The sequence below is a fragment of the Aplysia californica genome, unplaced genomic scaffold (assembly GCF_000002075.1).
Source record: "Aplysia californica isolate F4 #8 unplaced genomic scaffold, AplCal3.0 scaffold00331, whole genome shotgun sequence".
Taxonomy (NCBI): domain Eukaryota; kingdom Metazoa; phylum Mollusca; class Gastropoda; order Aplysiida; family Aplysiidae; genus Aplysia; species Aplysia californica.
The window spans coordinates 512072-530722 of record NW_004797601.1 but is presented as its reverse complement, the minus strand read 5'-3'; the positions used below and the strand labels follow the sequence as shown (position 1 = coordinate 530722).

The following is an 18651-nucleotide window of genomic DNA, read 5'->3' as shown; positions in this document are numbered from 1 at the left end:
AGTTGCAGAGCTTTAGGCATTTGTGTTCTAAAGCTGAGTTTCAGTGACATAAAAACTGTTGAAAACACCCTCAAATTGGCCTAAAACTAAGTCGAAAACTATAAAAACCATTTAGCTAGAAAAAAATCAAAACAAAACATAACTGCTTAATACCCAGGAAACCAAGGGCTTTCAAATCAAAGAACTTTTAAAGCATATCAGAGAACTCAGAATTTTTCACTGACCTTCTTACTTGAAGGAAGTAAAAAATAACCCACAGAGCTGTTCAGTCTTTTTCAAGTTTGTATTTGTCTCCTACAAACACAATGTGATGCGAATAGGAACAAAAATAGAAAAACATTTTGATCAACAACACGGAACAAGCGACTGAGCGTTCATCGCCGCGACTTCTTCTTCTGTGGGGAGTGGCTCTTCCCACTGCTGCTGTCGCGGCCTCGCTTGTGTCCGTGCTTGCTACTGCTGCTGCTGCTCTTGTGGTGCGGCCGGTGTTTGTGGGAGCTCGTGTGCTCGGGGATTTCCTCGTCTTTCTCTTTGTCCGCTGTCAATGCAAAGTTTCAGGGTTTTTTTGGTAAGTTTTACAGGAAATTGCAACACAAGCACCGACGATTAGAGGTGTTACTAGAGAGTAACATACAAGATTAGATGTTACTAGAGAGGAACGTTAAAAAAAAAAAAATAAAAAAAAATAAAAAAAAAAAAAAAGGGAGGAGATATAGGGGCGAGAGATGTCGGATAGGAAAGAAGGAGCACCGGACAACCACTCAAGTCAATACCAAGGGGAAACTTATAAAGAATTGCACACTACACAAACTATACCCTTTTACTCTCATGGTGAACAGCAACATCATACTAAGGAATGTTTTGTAGTCACACAAGCCAATGCATCAAAATGCCTCCACCACACACCCACAAAATATGCTACATTATAAAAGAAACCTCTCAAGTCTGTACGAGGTCTTTAGAAAAACATTGAAACAGTGCATTTTAAAATCAACTCTTCTCTTTGAGCAATTTTTTAAAAACCTTAACAAACTGGCTATTTTTTTCAGAGATGATAATGTGCATCAAAGCACTTTCAACACAGCGCATAATCCTATAATCAAGAGGCAGACTTAAATATATATAGAGGAAAGCACCATTCCCAGTGACACTGGGGATAGGCCCCGAAACCACTGGCTATAGGCCTAGGCCAGAATTGTTGCCAGTGACACCGAAAACAGACGTACAGGCCCATTAGATCTATTGTTCCCACACCAATCTACATGGCCATGATGATGATGGGTTACTTAATACTAGACTAGATTCTTTATCTAATGTAGATCTAGATCTAGATTCTAGATCTAACTAAACTAAAGTAGATTATGGTGTGAGTGGAAGATTTTTTTTTCAAAGAAAGGAATGATCATTCTATGTTTGCTTGTTATTCAGTCGTAATTTAGATCTAGATGTACAAGTAGATCTAGATTTAGCCTAATACTAATACCGATTTTGGAGACCACGGTACAGGACAGGGAAAACCTTTCCAATTCTTCTTTCTTCTAGATCTAGAATCTACATCAAGGCTACGGTCAAGTCTTGGCCCAAGTAAGAGAAGAGAACAAAAGTGAGAAGAGAGTCTACAGTACACGTTAGAATAGAATCTAAGCCTAGAATCTTGATCTTTTGAAAAGCTGCAAATTTCTCTTCAAACTCTTTGAAGGAGGAAAACTTCCTGCCCACTTCCATCTGCATCGCAATTTTGTTTCGAAGTTCAAAGTGAAAATTCAAAGGCTATTTTTTTAATGCAAAAGAGTTCCGTTGTCACTGGGAATAGTTACTTCGATATATAAATCCATATGTATAAGTTTGAGAGTAAAGAAGTGCACATCCACACAATATGATCATTTAGTGCAAGGGAAATAGTAAAACAGAAACAAAGAAAGAAGTAAAGTAAAAACTATCAGTGGCGCCCTCCAACCATCCGCATGTGCAAGAGAAATCAAAGCATGCCAAAACTGAATTTTGGGCAATGATTGTATCCAACTTCTTACCTCTGCGAGCTTCCTCTTCCAGCTCATCCCAGTCTTTACCACTCTCCTCGCTTGATCCCAATTCTTCCGACCCTGGGAACAACAAGGAAAAATTTATATGTTCGCAACATCAAAGCAACACTCGGAAAATATGCATACAGCAAAACAATACTTGGTCGAGGTGCTAAATGTGTAAAAAAGAAAGGAAATTCTGATTACCCCCGTAAAAACAGTCAACAGTATCATTCTACAAACCATTTGGCTACTTCTCCACTGGGACAGACACAGCCCGATTTTTTGCCGGGGGAAAAAATAAATGGTTGGGTCGTTTCCATCTTGTGTGTCCCACACAGTTAGGAAAAGACACATCTAGTCTGTTGGCTTACTTATTCCCTGAATGTGTAAACAATACCAGACAGGCTGTGTTCTCGGTACGAGTCAAGAGGTCACATGAACTGTATGGGTTTTAAGGGGGGGTGGCTAATGAAAATGCCAAAACTCAGTTCCAACCATTTTGTTGCCACTTTGTATGCATCAATGGATACATACACTTTAAAAAAAAGTTTTTTTGTGAAATAAAATTTACATTAAAAAAATAATTTTGGGCTCGTGACGGCAAAAAATGGCGCTGACTCAGCAAAATTTCTTTATATTTTATAAAAAGTGTTTCTACAAAAACAATAAAGATAGAAGCTTCATACTCTTGGTATATTTGTTACAGACCTGCCACTCTATGAAACCTCAAAATCAGGATATCAGGGAGAAAAAATCGGGATTTGGTGAAAAAAATCAGGATCAACAGCAAATCACAAAGGTGACTGCCAAAGCTGACTTAATATTTTTCCAGGGGTGTCCATAAATTACTTGGCCTATATGCACTCTGAGTGTCTTTGTTTGTTTGCGTGCGCGCACACGTGTGTGTGTGTGTGTGTGTGTGCGCGTGCGCGCGTTATTATTTTTTGTAAATCCTGAAGCATCACTTCAAGCACTCCTAGTCCAAGTGTCTATACCCACCCCACCAATAAGTCCCGAAATACATGAACATAAGTTGACACCATCAACAGACGGTCCCCGACACGCAGAACTCACACGGCGATGATATGTCAAGAGACGCGAATGCGCGATTAAAACAATTTTACTAACATTCCGACTAACTGTGCGTTCACACAAAACACTCGGATGAGCGACAGTCGTTCTACTTCTAGATCTAGTACTCTAGGATAACGACGGCGGCCGACCGACCAATTGTACCAACAAATCTCTTATCCCTCATAATGCGTTCAGACTAAACAACGACAACGGCCGTATGTTAGTCTTGTCAGCGCAGTTACATATAGATTCTAGTTGTGTGAGGGTTAGAGAAAGACAGTCGCTAGTCCGAGTGTTTGGTGTGAACACGCAGTTACCAGACCGCGGACAAGGCTTGTTTTGAAAGTAACAGCGGAACTACGAATATTATCGATTATTTGTATGTCCCAAATTGTAACAATTACCAGGCTATCATCGGAGAATTCTTAGTGCGGGCAAAGATCACACACAACTTGGAGCGAGTCAACTACTAAATGCGGCATCGATATTTCGGGAAATAGTGCTAGAGTTCCTGCTTCCAAAAAGTTGAACGGGTGCTTCCCGCGATAAAGGAGAAGGCAGAGTAAGTTTTTAGAAAAATACGGCAGAACAGCAGACTGGGACAAAAAAATCGGGATACACACGATCGAAATCGGGATGCTTGAGATTTGGGGCAAAAAATCGGGATATCCCGACTAAATCGGGATATCCCGACTAAATCGGGATGAGTGGCAGGTCTGTTGTTATATATTGCTTGTTTCTCCTCCTTACAGAATCAGATTTCAGATATCTATCATACATTTTCAAAATTTCACCCTCACTTTGACCAATGTTCAGAATTCCATATTAGGTGATGCTGCCACGCAAAAATGCCAAATAACTCAAAACAGAATCAATACTCAGGAAAAGTGCTTTTGTAAGGAGGAAGGCACTTATCTTGGGAATAACGTGTGAAAATTTCAATGAAATCTGACTGTTAGTTATTGAGATACACTTTCTATAAAGTTACCAGTTAGCCGAAAATGCAATTTAGAGAAAAACGCAAACAAAGCTTTCGATACATTGTGCAATCACAACCATCTTGGTTTTCACTAAAAACCAACATTATTCAGCAATATACACCATGTTTACATCATACTATATAAAGCACAGGCTATTTAGAAAGATTTTTTGACAAGCTTTTACATCAATTCCATGCACCCCCCCCCCATCACAATTGAATCTCGGCCCCAAGAATGTACTCTCATTTGTCTTTCAGTTTCTGTTCTAAAATGGGAGAAGAAGCTAAAATATCTATGTAAGGTAGTAGGTATACATTCAAGGGCTTGTGTGAAAATTTCAACCAATTCTGAGGTCTATCTAGTGTAGCAGATTTGTCAGAAAAGTCATTCCGAAAAAAAAAACCCACACGCAAATAAAGATTTTGGATGCTGACATGCACGTCTAAATATGTTAATGTTGCCATACTGAATTGTTTAGGTAAATTGAGTTTGTTGTTAGTCTTTTCCACATAAAGAAATCTTTAAATGATTTGGCAGGTAACTGCCTTTCTTAGAATTAGAAGAGTCGAGACTTTGTCGAGCCAAACAAAAACAAACTGCTACCTCCTCTTCATTTTCTTCCCATGTGTTTTGGTTTTGCAATGGTGGAATCTAAGACTATGCAACCAAAAAAGGCACACTGTAAGCTGGCACTACATTATACTATCTAGATCTGTATATTTTCTCAATTTATTTCATTCTGCTATATTCTGCACAGTCGCTTCTTTCAATCTTGCTTGAAGGGGTTAACCGGCTTTAGGAACACCGGCCTCCGTAAAAAAAAAAAACAACAATAGAAAAATAAAGTTAAAAAATTTATTTAAAAAATAACACTAGATCAAAATCTAGGCTCTAGAAAATCTAGAGATGTCTATTGCTAAATCTAGATCTGCGCTAAACAGTACAGACTTGATGTTCACTGCGAACAACCGGAGAGGCTAGGGAAGCCATCAAAACAAATCTTAGATTCTATAACTTTGTTGATCGAGGGCAACGGAGATCTGTAGATCTATATTTTGAATACCCAAGCCATATAATCGTGGAAAGTACTGAAGGCTATTATGTATTACTGGTATAATCTCAACAGTTTAGATCCTGGATTAGATCTAGATCTAGCTCAAAATGGCTAAGACTAAGACATCGAATTGAATCCCGATCACGTGATAGACAGACGAGAGGAGACGAATAAGAAGGAGCGTGTGTTTGGTAGGCCTTGTCGGGCCGAAATACTACACAAAATTGCAAATGGAGATGAAAACAATAATTATTCAGCCTATAAACAAGATTTATTAGCGTTGAAATCGGCAACACGATAGAAAACTCTTTGAAATGCAGCGAAAACGTTCACGTTCTGTCTTGCGGCACACAGTGTAAACAACGGCCTGCGAGGGGAATCTCCTTCATTGCTACCGGCTCGGCGAATGAAAATTCACGGCCTGGTCACGTGACAGAAGTGGCCAACCGGTATTTGGTACGGGGTCTTCAAACATAGCTAAATGGGTCCCCAGAGTAGTTCCATACGAAAACGAAAGTGCAATAATCGAATAGTTCTTATCACGGCCTTTCCAACGATATCAAACTTGATTACCTTGCAGCCACGGAAAGTGTTGTTGTCAAGGGGTAAAGTTTAGCATTTCTTGACGTAATGTTTGAATTTTTTTGCCCCCCCCCCCCTCAAATACATTTTTATGTATGTTAGAGGTCTCCTTAGGTCTTGGGACCTTCACAAACGGATTCTTGGCATATTATTCTGTAAGAATATCCAAATACTCGAAGTTCCATTTTAAAAAAAATAGCAAATACCTGATTTTCTACGGGATCGAGACCCCGTAAAATTGCTAATATGCATTTAAACCGCGCAGTTTAAAGATAAGATAAGATACATCTTTATTGTCCAGATCCTGGCACATTGGTTTGGTGTTCCACCACGAGTACACACACACACACACACAAACACACGTACACACACAAGTAGGCTTACAATCACATACATAATATAAATGAGCAGCAATATAAACAATAATAATCGTAAGCTAGATACACACTCAATGTTATTCTGATGCATGCTCTAAGGTCGTAAGTACACTAAACAAGATAGATGGTTAAGATGGAAGCATTTTGATAGATGATGGTAAAAATGACCTTCTGTATCTTTCTTTGTTACAGATCAGAAGCATGGGTCTTTTACTTCTGACTGATGTTTTTATTTGAGGGAACAAGGGATGTTTGTTGTCTAAAAAGATGGAATTAATTTTCTTAGTGCAAGCTGTTATGTACAATTCAGTTTGCGCTTAGACAGTTAATTTTGAGGCGCTGATTACGAATATGACATTAGATTTTTAATCAGAACTCAAAATTAGAATTTTTCTTTAGCTCCGACGGGCTTAAGGCTGACGAGTCACCACCCGGCCCAGCTAAAATGCGACAAGCGGCTTTCCAATCGACACGTTTTTTGTCGGGGCGTTGTACCCTGTCTGTTGACACAGCCAAACGGAATATTTACTGATTTCTTATGGGGGAGGGATAAAAGGTGCTCCATTTCATCTACCGGATTTCCAAGAGACGGGCGGAATCGGGTCAGTTGGTGTCTGTTCCAGTGGACACGCACCCTTAGCAAAAAATTAAAAGGCATCCTAGTATAAATGAAGGTGAATGAACCCATGTGGCACACAGAATATATTGAGAGAAGCATTTGGTTTGTCTTGAAAAAATTATTATACATTTGAGAAACGTAGGAATAAAAGAGACAACATCTTTCAGTAGGGAGGAAATGATTAGATAGCAAAAGTCTCATAGATGGAACATATACAGCTGGCACAAATACAATTATGCACACACACACACACATATATATATATATGTATATATATATGTATATATATATATATATATATACACACACACACAGAGAATTTTGTTAAAACTCTGGGATTATTTTCTTCTTACCTGATTCTTCATCATCCTCTTCCTCCCAGTTGCTTTCCTCACTGTCGTCTTCGCTACTTTCTTCAAGATCTGTGCCGCCCTCCGAGGGTTGGAAATTTTCATCACCCTCTTCGCTCTCATCGTTTTCTTCTTCGGCCTGAAAACATCACGGACTGGTTACTTCACAGGGTCATCTAGCCACAGATTTGACAACTTGCCAAACCAATTATGCTTAGTATAGATTTAATAAGAGTAATTTCAATATATGACAAGATTTTATTTTAAAAAGAGAACTGCTAACTTTCATTCAAAGAATTGAAGAGCGCATCAAAAGTACTTTAACGGTAGTCTATATCAAGCCAGCATAATATTTTACTTTGGTTTAGTAAGAGTTTTACAGCATTGCAACACAATAAGGTCATGTAAGTGCAGAAGCTTAGTTTTTTAGTTTTAGTAGAGGTTTTAGGCGCTCGCGACTGCATAAGGTCATATGAGCGCCAGAAGATTAGAGGTGTTACAAGAGAGTAACAAACATAAAAAAGAAGGAGGGGAGATAAGGACGATAGATGTTGGATAGGAAAGAAGAAGCAAACCACACCAGAGCACCCGCCAACCACCCACAGAGATGTGACATGAACAAGAAACAAAACAAGTCCACCATAATTTAGTGAATTTTATTTCCTCCCTCATAACTAGTACAACAAACAACATACCTCACTCTCCGGACCAAGGAATGACCAGCCTCCGTTGTCAAAGAACCCTTCGGGGTCATCTGTGATGGTCTTCATGATCTTGGTCCAGTTCAGCGTCTGAACGCCCTCAGTGTAGCGGATGTCACAAGAACTGTTGAACAAAGCAGAAACCTTGTGCATGTGGACTTCCGTACATCACTTTACCACAAAACAAGTTTACTTCCACAACACCTAACGCAGTATCAGCACAGAAGTTTCCCTCATTTCTAAAACATTTCCCTTCAGATGATTTGTGAATCCTTTAATTCCCTCAGAAAAAAGACACCATTAACCTAAATAGCACCATGAGACAGATCAGCTAGCATAGAAGTGTGCCTTGTGCAAAAGTCATAGAGTCGAAGAGAGAAACTGCCCCTCGTTCAACACTTTTACTATTACATTTCACTTACTGCTTGAACAAATTGAGCTGGTTCCATTATAGAGCTCCACCCTTAAAATAATGAAAACACTCAAAACAAAAGACAGCATGACTCACTTCAACCATTCTTTAACATGGTCTAACATGTTCATTGCGACTGAATTGATCATGGCTGTCTTCTTGCTGTAGTCCTTGAAGATAAAGACGATGTCAAAATTCTTCAACTGGAAGGACACACGCTCAAAGTGGACCAACTCGATGTCTTCCAGGGACACCACAAAGGGAGGCTGAGGTTTGAACACACGACAGAAACAACACAGAGATTAGAATAAACAAGAACAAGAATAAATCAAAACAGACTGGAATAAGAAATTATCATTTTTTTTACCCCAACTGATAGGGCTCATCTGGCTGGGGGGAAAAAAAGTATACATACTACCAACCACATATATATGTTGAAACAAATCAAACTCAGGTCACCTATGTATGATGGCGATAAGATGGATAAATCTCACGTAGGGGTACGAGACAGGTCTGCATCACAAAGGCGGACACAACGTATTGGCGCTTTGCCCAGAGACAGCCTAAAGATTTCCTGAATAGAATCTTTAAAATAGGACTTCAACATCCCAGAAATAAATTGAGCTTAGAATATATATATTTCTTCCATGCCCAGACAAGAGCTCACATATACTTTACTCACCCACTCCGTCAAATTGACGAGACATCCACTCGTTGGTTGTAGCAAAACAGTGCTTCTGAACGGAGCGCCGTGGAAACCGAGCTCCCTGAATGGAGAATCGAACTCCACTTCTTGTTTGGTGATCCCCTCCACCTTCTCACAGAAACTTTTGAAGGCAGATTTCAGCTTCTGTCTCAGTTCTCGTTCCGCCTGGAGAGAAACACATAACACAAGATTTTAGTTTGAGTGCAACACAATAGGGTCAAATAAGTGCTGAAGATACAGAGGTGCTACAGAGTGTAACAAACACAAAAAAGGAAGTGAGATAAGGATGGTAGATGTTCGATAGGAAGAAGGAGCAAACCACGCCAGAGCACCGGACCACTACCTTCAAATAAATCAGAGAGAACTGAAAATATCTGCAGGGTACAAACATGTCAGCAATTCATGAGCACAAAATTTTAGTTTTAGTTTTAGTAGAGGTTTAACGGCGTTCGCAACTGCATAAGGTCATATGAGCGTCAGAAATTAGAGGTGTTACAAGAGAGTAACAAACATAAAAAAGAAGGGGAGATAAGGACAATAGATGTTTGATAGGAAAGAAGAAGCAAACCACACCAGAGCACCCGCCAACCACCCACACACAAAATTTCATGTTATGCAAAAAGAAGAAAGAAAGAAAACGCATGAGTGAACGCAAATCACAAGGGCTAACTAACTCTGTATGAGAAACAATACGGGCCAACTGAAGAACTGAGACAAATGTTGAGCTAAATGTCAAAATGGTTGCTATTCCAGAAATACTGAAATCAACACAACATATAATTAATATATTTATGTGTGTGTGTGTGTGTTTTACGGCGCTCGCAACTGCATAAGGAAATATGAGCGCTGGGAACACGAACATTTTTCAGCTGGTAGGAAATTTTGAATTTCGTCCGCTTGGCGGCCGAAGCCTACTTTTATAGATTTTAGACCACAAAGGGATCTTTAACTTGCACACGGGACCTCCGAGATTTTTTGCCCTTATCCGAGAAGGCTAGGTGTAGATCTTTCCTTCCAGAAGATCAGGGGTGTGGTTGAAAGACAGCAGTAAGGAGACAAGGAGTAGCAGTAGAAAGGCTGCAGAAAGAGTCAGGAGCCCAGAGGAGGGGGCAGAAAGTGGAGATGAAAGCAGACGACAGAACATTGCTAGAGAGCAGGAAAGGGGTGAAAGGAGTTTTTAGAGGAGAAAATTTATCCGTCACTACCCGGATTTGAACCCCGGGACCTTTGAATGAGAGGCAAACACCATAACCTCTAGGCCACGAAAGCCCCCAGCATAATTTCGTATTACTACTTAAAGCATTGTGTGCCAAAAACACACACAAACGTTGATAAGTATTAACCCTTAAAACTCTGAATTCTTTTTTTTCATACCTCCCTAGAATCCTGAATTAAAATTGAGATACTAGAAAAAATTAGGTTGGTTCATCATTTTGTTTACTGTGTCTTTAATTGTTGTTAGATTTTACTGACGTTTGAAAATGTTATTTATATATGAATGCACAGTCTGAACAAAAGGGAAAAGGTTAAAACACTGGTTTTTAGGACCAACTCTATGAGTTAAGTCTTGTGTGTGATCCCCGACTCCACTTCAGTCAAAGTATCATTAGAACCAGCCGTAGATCTAGCCTCTGGTAGCTTTAGTGGTGATCCCCTGCCAATTCCACTATCGTCAAAATCATCACCGATGTTATGCGGAATATTGCAATCGTCTTCAACGGTCATATTTATCTATATATCCGACTGGGAGATCATTATTGGGGTCTGGTTAGGATAAAAAAATGTCAAAAATTTTGCGGCCTGAAGGGCCTGCCAGCGAAAAGTGAGTAATTTTTCTTAAAAACTCGAAAAATTTCCAAACTTTCAGTGTAGAACTGCTCTCATGACATTATCGGTACTTTCTGCTCGCGACAGAGTCATCTGGAGTAATATCCCCTGTTTCTAGCACTGGGAATTAAATGAAAAGTCGACCAGCGGTATAGGAAAATACGACGTCAGCGGTTACCAGCGGTATAGGGTTTTAAGGGTTAATCTATCTAAGGATTAATGATGGCTACGATTCATGCTCAATATCCATCTGCTGAAGATGGTTGAAAAAAACCCCAATGTACGTAAGTAAAAAAAAAAAGAAAGGCTGGTGGTGGCTTTCGAAACTGTTTACAATAATATAGTCAAACCTGCACTAACAACCACCTGTTTAAGACAACCACCCGGACGAACGACCACTTCCCACTATGTGGGTTTTCCCCCACCTACATTATTATGACACAGTCAAAGAAGTCCACACACCTAAATAAACCAATTTTCTCTTCAAAAATGGATGGTCATCTGGGACAATTTTGCCCATATTAGCACCAAGAAGTTACAACACCCTCTACTGGTAGTTGTAACCCCCCCCCCCCCCCCCCCCAAATCATTACTTACTTGCTCAGCATGAAGATCATCTCTGTCATGCATGTGCTGATGTTTGCCCAAATCTGTCGTGATCTCACCAACTTCCGTGTAGAACTGGACATCAATGTGCTTCTTCTTGCCAAACAGGATGGCATTCTGTGGAAACACGTCACAGATACGAGGGACGTCCAGAAAATAAGTAGATCTACCGTTCATAAATAATTATAAAAGAAATAATTCTCCCCATCAAAATGATTTATTTTTTAATACCTCATATAGATGACTATATGACTACTTTTCCACGTAGTCACCAGAACTGTTGAGTCATTTGTCGTAGCGTGGGATGAGCTTCTGAATGTCCTCATCGTAGAAAGCTGCCGCCTGCGATGTCAGCCAATGTCGAGTCTCTCTCCTGTGAGATCAGTGTCTGAGTCCCTGCCAGTCGAAAAACTTTTTCAAATGCAGAAACAGACGAAAGTCATTCAGAGCCAGGTCTGGGCAATACCATGGGTGCTTCAACTGTTCCCATCCGAAGGAGGCGATCAGGTTTTGGGTCTGTGCACACTTGTGAGAAGTTGCATTGTCTTGAAGCAGAACAAGGCCGTCACTAAGTATTCCGCGTCTTTTGTTTTGAATAGCTCTACGCAGTTTTTTAAGTGTATTGCAGTATACACCAGAGTTAATTATCATCTCGATTTCCCAAAAATACTTTTTAAAAAAAACTCCTTGCCTGTCCCAAAACACTGTACACGTGACTTTTTTTTCCTGACGAGGCCTCTTCGAACTTTTTTGGCTGGGACAAATCCGTATGCTTCCACTACATCGACTGCTGCTTTGACTAGGGCGTGGAGTGGTGCAACAAGGTTTCATCCCCTGTCACAATGTGAGTAAGAAAGTCATCTTCTTAGTCATTGTAACGTGTCAGGAATGCCAATGCGCTGGCAACCCGTTGATCCTTATATGTGCTTGTGTCAGCTGCTTGGGTATCCAGCGTGAGCACACCTTTCGATAACCCAAATGGTCAGTGATGATTTCATGCAGAAGCGACCTTGAAATCTCAGGAAAGTTTGAAGAGAGTGAGGAAAGGGTAAAACGCCTGTCTTCCTTTACCTTTATGTCAGCTTTGATAAATCAAATCATCACTGACCAAAGATGGACGCCCACTCCTGGTTTCACCATGCACATTAAATTTCTCGTCCCTCTTCGAACATGCGAACCTATTACCACACCATGCTTTCGCCGATTGCATTTTCAACATACTTCAGAAATCTGCCCATGAATGTCGCTAGGCTTCATGTTCTTTGCAGTCAGAAAACGAATAACAGAACGAATTTCACTGTCAGAATAATTCTCAATCTTGGGAGACGTTGAAGCTTCAAAAGGGTGTAAGATGAGACAAAATCTGGCTGTGTAAACTGGCGGGGAAAAAACTGGGGGAGATGTTTTACAAGCGTTGTATATTTTTTATAATGGCAAGATAGAAGCTGAGGGCTCTTTCCGGTTCAGTATTGAACACAACAACTCACTGTGGTGCAAAATCAAGAATATCCTAACCCAGTTCAGAGAGATGTGAAAACGGTACTTACTTTCTGGATGTCCCTCGTAACAGATCTGAACATGTGGGTGATGGGACACCACCAAGATAATATACGACTTTTGGAAGTATTAGAGCAGAGAAATAATCTGAGAAACATGACCGCCACAGTCTGTTTCCGGTCTGGTACTTTATATTGATAAGGAAACGCTGTCAACAGAAACAAACAGCAATGGATGGTGTACCTGTAATATATCTTTTGTGTGCATGTATGTGCATGTAGTTATGTATGTACAATATATGCTATGCACAGTAAACAGAATTTCCCCACACGCATCAATAAAAGTGGGAGCTTTTGTGGTTTATAATTTTAAAAAAATAAAAAATCTGTGGTTTCTTGTTTTTTTTAAATGTCACTGTTTTCACACCCCCCAAAGACAGTTTAGATCATTTCGAGGAAGGCTTCCAACCCCACCTGTCAGAGCCAAACCCAGGCTGAGCAGGATACAACATCCCCGCCAAAAAGCATAAGATACTCCACAAATTCTTCCCACACGTAAATCAAGTTCTCCAGTCTCCCGCGTGCGACACCTACACCAGATTCCATCAGAGCTTCATACCATTCAAGTTCATATGGGAACCCTACCTTCAGGTTGAAGTGCAATAAAATGATCATCTCGCCGTCGCAGGGCTGGAAAAAAGCGTGTTTGATGTTGTTGTACAGGATGTCCACCTTGTCCCCCCGCACTGACGTGAAGCGGAAACCTGGTCAAACCATTGAAAAACCAAAGACATTAGAGTTACAGTCATCGCACCCACGTGGAGGAGCGGAAACCTGAACAAACCTGGGAAAAACAGAAACATGAGAGTTACAGTCATTGCACTGACGTGAAGCAGAAATCTTGACAAGGGAGGAAACAACAGACAGAAAGACATTTGAGTTACAGTCATCTCATCGATGTGAAGTGGAGACCTGGACAAACCGGGAAAAACAAAGAAAGACGTTAAAGTTAGGAAAAACAAACAAAAAGACACAAAGAGTTCTAGACGAAACTGCTCAAACAGCCACCTGTACAAATAGTTACTTTTAATTTCCTCTCTTGAGTAATTTTTACATTACAATGACACCACAAATCTCTTTTTCTACCATAAAAAACAACAAACAAACAACAACCAAAAATTATGCAGCCATAGACAAGGTTTAGATCATTTAGAAGGTGGGTTTCTGACCCTGCCTGTCAGGGCCAACCCGATAGGAGAGGGATACAACATCCTAGCAGAAAGGGTAAGATAATAAAAATTTCCCCCTATCTGGGAATCAACCTTGGGTCTCCTGTTTGAGATAGTGAAGCGCCTTATAACTGCTACACAACGGACATTGTTTCACTATTTAGGGACAAACAATCAAGGTACAACACAAACATCAACCACAGGGTTCCTACTCACCGTTTGTGTGGGCCTCCAACGTTCCCGAGATTCTCTTGGAGACAATGTTGGGCCTGATGTACAGGTCTTTGAGCTTTGGGTTTCCCCTGTTTGGGTTGATGATCAGAGTGTCTTGCTTCACAATGCCCTGAAACACACAACCACAAAGTGTGCCTGAGATATTAGTTCATTCTCACTTACAAAAAGACAAGTTTTTTAAGTTTTAGTAAGTGTTTTACAGCACTTGCAACACAATAAGGTCATAAAGGTGCGGAAGATTAGAGGTTTTACAAGAGAGTAACAAACACAATAAAGAAGGACGGGAGGTTTATAAAGATGATAGATGTTTGATAGGAAAGAAGAAGCAGACTACACCACAGCACCCGCCAACCACCCACAAAGACAAGTTTAGTTTTAGTAAGAGTTGTCTCAGTTCCAAAAAGACAATTCAGTTTCTCACTTACACGAGATAGTTCAGTATTATTATGTCTTACTACACTTGCAACACAAAACAGATCACACATGTGCTGAAGATTGGAGGTGTCGCAAGAGCGTAACATTAAAACCAAAGGAGCAGAGTTAACAACAACAAAGATTTCTGATAGGAAAGAAGGAGCAAATAACACCAGAGCACCCGCCAACCACCCAGTTATAAGTGTGGAACAAGAAAAATGTACAAAGACGCATCAGTCAGAGTTATTCCCATGGCAGGTTGTTTTATTGGGTCTGGAGTTGCGTGTTAGGGTGAGGTGTTTTGACTAAATATATAAAGAACAAAAGGATATCTTCTCATTTTGGCAAAATCTTTGATGTCCTTGAATGTGAGGTTAAGTGGATCAAGACTTTCAATATTCCAAAAAATCAAGGGCCACATACTTTACTTTAGTCAGCCTCTGTTACCATACGGTGTTGCAAGGAGAAGCAAACGTCTTTCTTTTATTTGTTGTACCTCCTGATGTATGGTTATACTATATCAGTACAATGTTCCTCTGAAAGCCACTCTATCCATCCATTTCTAGGCCAGCCTCTTCCTTTCCATTTGATCTAAGGTTGTATGCCATCCCAACTTTACTGTCTGATGGTCTAAGCATTTTATTCATTTTTATCCAAATATTCCAAGCAAGGAGCAAGCCAACTTGTTCTCTGACCTTTTCATTTCTCATCCCACCTCTTCTTGTTATGCTCAGTTTTTCTTGACATCTCATTTCATAGGCATTTATTTTAATTTGGAGACTCATTTATCACTCCGGGACTATTTTCACAAACTGAAGACAAAACTGACATCAGGAAAACCCACAGAATACCCCAAACCTACAAAACAAAAGAAAAAAGTAATCACCTCTTTCTCCCTCTCTTCTGCTTCTCTTGTGCGGAACCTCTTTTGTACTTCCTTGATCAATCTAAAGGCTGTGTTCAAGTTGGACGATGGAGCTGAAATCTCTCCTGGCTCTTTTGTGTTGGAGCTGCGGTATGTGCTGAGAAAACATACACAAAAAGTTGCAATTGCATTTATATAGCACATATCCACACTCTACAGCATGCTCTACGCACTTTACAACCATTATTACCCCAACAGACCCTTGAACACACAGTATCATTCTCATCCTGGGTAGCATACAGAGCAAGCAACCAAGTGCAAAACACGAAAACACAGACAAGATCTTTCGCTGTTTATGTCACTGTGACTAGCACAAAAGAATACACAAAATATACACAAACACTATGGGCCAAACATTGTAAACAGAGTAACCAAAATGCTCCACAGCAAAACTGCCCCATTGGGCTGTTCCACACAAGAATTGCTGTGAGTTTTCCCAATTTTCACGAAGCTGGCTATTCAAGTGTCTAAAACTGCAAGAATACCATCTATTACATGTTTATAGCTTATTGGCAGTTTTCAAATCTTAAAGAACACAACAAAAACAGCTCTTTCCTCTTCATTTTGAACTACATATTTTTCACATACACACAAAATGAGTGGGTAATTTTAATCTGGTAATTCCATATCTTGAGCAAAACATAATAAAGAAAGCCATATTTGCTGGGGGGGGGGGGGGGGGGGGAAGCAATAGAAGAAATGAGTTGGCTTTGAACCCTAATGTTAGCAAGTGCTGATTCAATAACTGTTTCTATTGTAAAAAGGTGAACCTTAATTTGACTATTCCTGGGTTAAAATTATTTCAAAGTTGAGGATCTGGCATAACGTGTGTGTGTGTTTCTGTGTGTATGGGTGAGCACGTGCGGACAAAGTTCGATTCTCTGAAAACAGGAAATACATGTTGGAATCACAATGACTCACATCTCCTTTAAGAATGTCATATCAGGGTTGGGGAAAGAACTTCCTTCTGTGCGGGCCAGAGTTGATCCCGGATGAAAGAAGTTGATTCTCAGGTATGTGTATTCTCCTTCGATAGACTGACTGATGTTCTGAAAGAGCCACAAAACCATTGCTTAATCATTACAAAAATTAGGCACTTTAGGGTGTGTGTGTGTATTATATCACCACCCTTATAATAACCCACAAAATAACAAGTTCAGGACACACAAACCAAAAAAATTAGATAATGATGGTATAACTGCAGAATTTCCAATAGTAACTGAGTTTGGTTCTTTGATTATCTTCCACAAATAGCAATGTGAGGTACATCCACTTAAAAACCCCCCACCAAAACAATTGTTAACAGATGTATTACAGGCAAACATTATAAAACTAGCTACGGCAAAATACCGGAAATACCGGAAAAAAGGCATCCCCATCAACTGTGCCCCTCGAAAACATTTTACAAAAGAGTCACAAATTGGTAAAATATGCATACCTTGATGGTGGAGATGTGAAATGGCGTAGCAGAACCAAAAATGGGAAGGACAATGGTTTCATACTTTTTATCTGAAATGAAAAAATAAGCCAAAGTCAAATAAATTGAGAGTCAGCATGCACTATAAATAGTATAAAAGCATTGCGGACTAGCTTTTTGAGTCTGCTCTTATTCAAACTAGAATTCTTTCTTTTCTGAGGGGGTGGGGAGGTTAAGTAAGATTTGCCTGCAGAAAAGCCAACAGCATTGTTAAATATAATTAATATGATTATTTTATAATTTTTTATTCACAGCAGAGAACTTTTTTCATTTAACATTAGACTAAAATATGCTTACTATTGTCAAAAAGACCTAGAATCAGAAACATCACTGGTCAATTTCAGAAAACTGGGTAACGCCCTGGAATCAGGAAATTTTGACCCCCCAAAGATCGGAGATGATATTCAAATCATAAAGAGCAATCTGCATCATCTTGCAACACAAGATTATATTCCAAAAATAAGTTGGAATTTGTCTTTTTTGGGGGGGGCTAGTGTTTTACGGCGCTCACAACTGCATATGGTTACATGAGCGAAGTATTTGTTCAGGCTGGAGTTCTATTTTTCCAGCTCTAGATTTTTCTCTGCCCATGGACCCCCCACCCATATTTTTTTTAAAAGATAAATGTTATATCTGATACATCTCTTAACACATTCAGCTACCCCAAAAGCTGCAAATAAAAATACAAAATAACTTTGTCAGCATTCTTGATAGCGTGTCTGACCAGCATCTCTCTCCAGGAAGTAAGCGTCATTCCTCTCTTACCTACAAACAGCTTGAGGTCCCTGCATTCTGCCTCATCCGGGAAATGATTTGAACTTTTGTAGGACACATTTGACTTCCGCGCCCTAAAAAGAAATATCAAATGGCAAAACAATTACACTATAAACGATAATATGTTACATTGTAAACACAGCACTCATCCCTACTCAAAAGTAGCACCCAGGGATACCGCTTGGGACAATTTACAAAGGTGCAGTTGCAAAAAAAAAACCCATCAAATAGACATTCCTAATACGGGCATACACAGAAAACTTACAATGAAATGTTTTATCTTGTGTGAATGAAGTATTACGCTCAGTGATCATGTGATCAATGCAAAGCGCTCAGAGTTAATATTCCTATGGAACAGAGTGCTATATAAATGCTATCTTTCATTATTAAAACAAATGCTTAGAATAATAAATGTTCAGGTGAAAAACTGAATTCCTGAGCTTCTATTTGTTTTCCAATTTATGGGAGAATCAAACAGACTTTAAGCAGCCAGCATTTCCAAGGCAAACAAAACTCTGGTCATTGAGAAATTTAGTCACTCCTTCCTATTCAGTATCTAAGAACAAAAAGAAAAAAAAACTGTCCATAACTTCAGATAGTGGACTGCAAGTGTCTGCCTCCTCATCGCACCCAACAACTTCTTATACAGAAATGTACATTACTTTTCAGGTTCCGTTACCTTGCGTTACCTTGCGATGCAAAGAGTAGAAACAAATGTATATCTCATTCGTCGTTGCATCAGCTGTTGCATGGTTATATCGTTTTTGTCTTATGTTTTCTAACCCCCCCC

The 18651-nt window shown here is 39.7% G+C and overlaps 1 protein-coding gene across 1 annotated transcript in view; it reads right to left on the bottom strand.

Annotated features, from left to right (window-relative positions):
• Positions 1-223: 223 nt before the first annotated feature.
• LOC101847888 (FACT complex subunit SPT16) overlaps positions 224-18651 on the bottom strand; it is a 47488-nt gene continuing 29060 nt past the window's right edge. The window contains exons 13-25 of the mRNA XM_005102577.3: positions 17853-17935; positions 17049-17119; positions 16532-16659; positions 15572-15707; positions 14254-14380; positions 13454-13572; positions 11304-11429; positions 8856-9044; positions 8270-8439; positions 7756-7885; positions 7064-7199; positions 2031-2102; positions 224-538 (exon numbers count right to left, since the gene is read on the bottom strand). Coding sequence (XP_005102634.1) covers positions 375-538; positions 2031-2102; positions 7064-7199; positions 7756-7885; positions 8270-8439; positions 8856-9044; positions 11304-11429; positions 13454-13572; positions 14254-14380; positions 15572-15707; positions 16532-16659; positions 17049-17119; positions 17853-17935 — 1651 coding nt within the window. The 3' untranslated portion in view covers positions 224-374. The remainder of the gene's footprint in view (positions 539-2030; positions 2103-7063; positions 7200-7755; positions 7886-8269; positions 8440-8855; positions 9045-11303; positions 11430-13453; positions 13573-14253; positions 14381-15571; positions 15708-16531; positions 16660-17048; positions 17120-17852; positions 17936-18651) is intronic.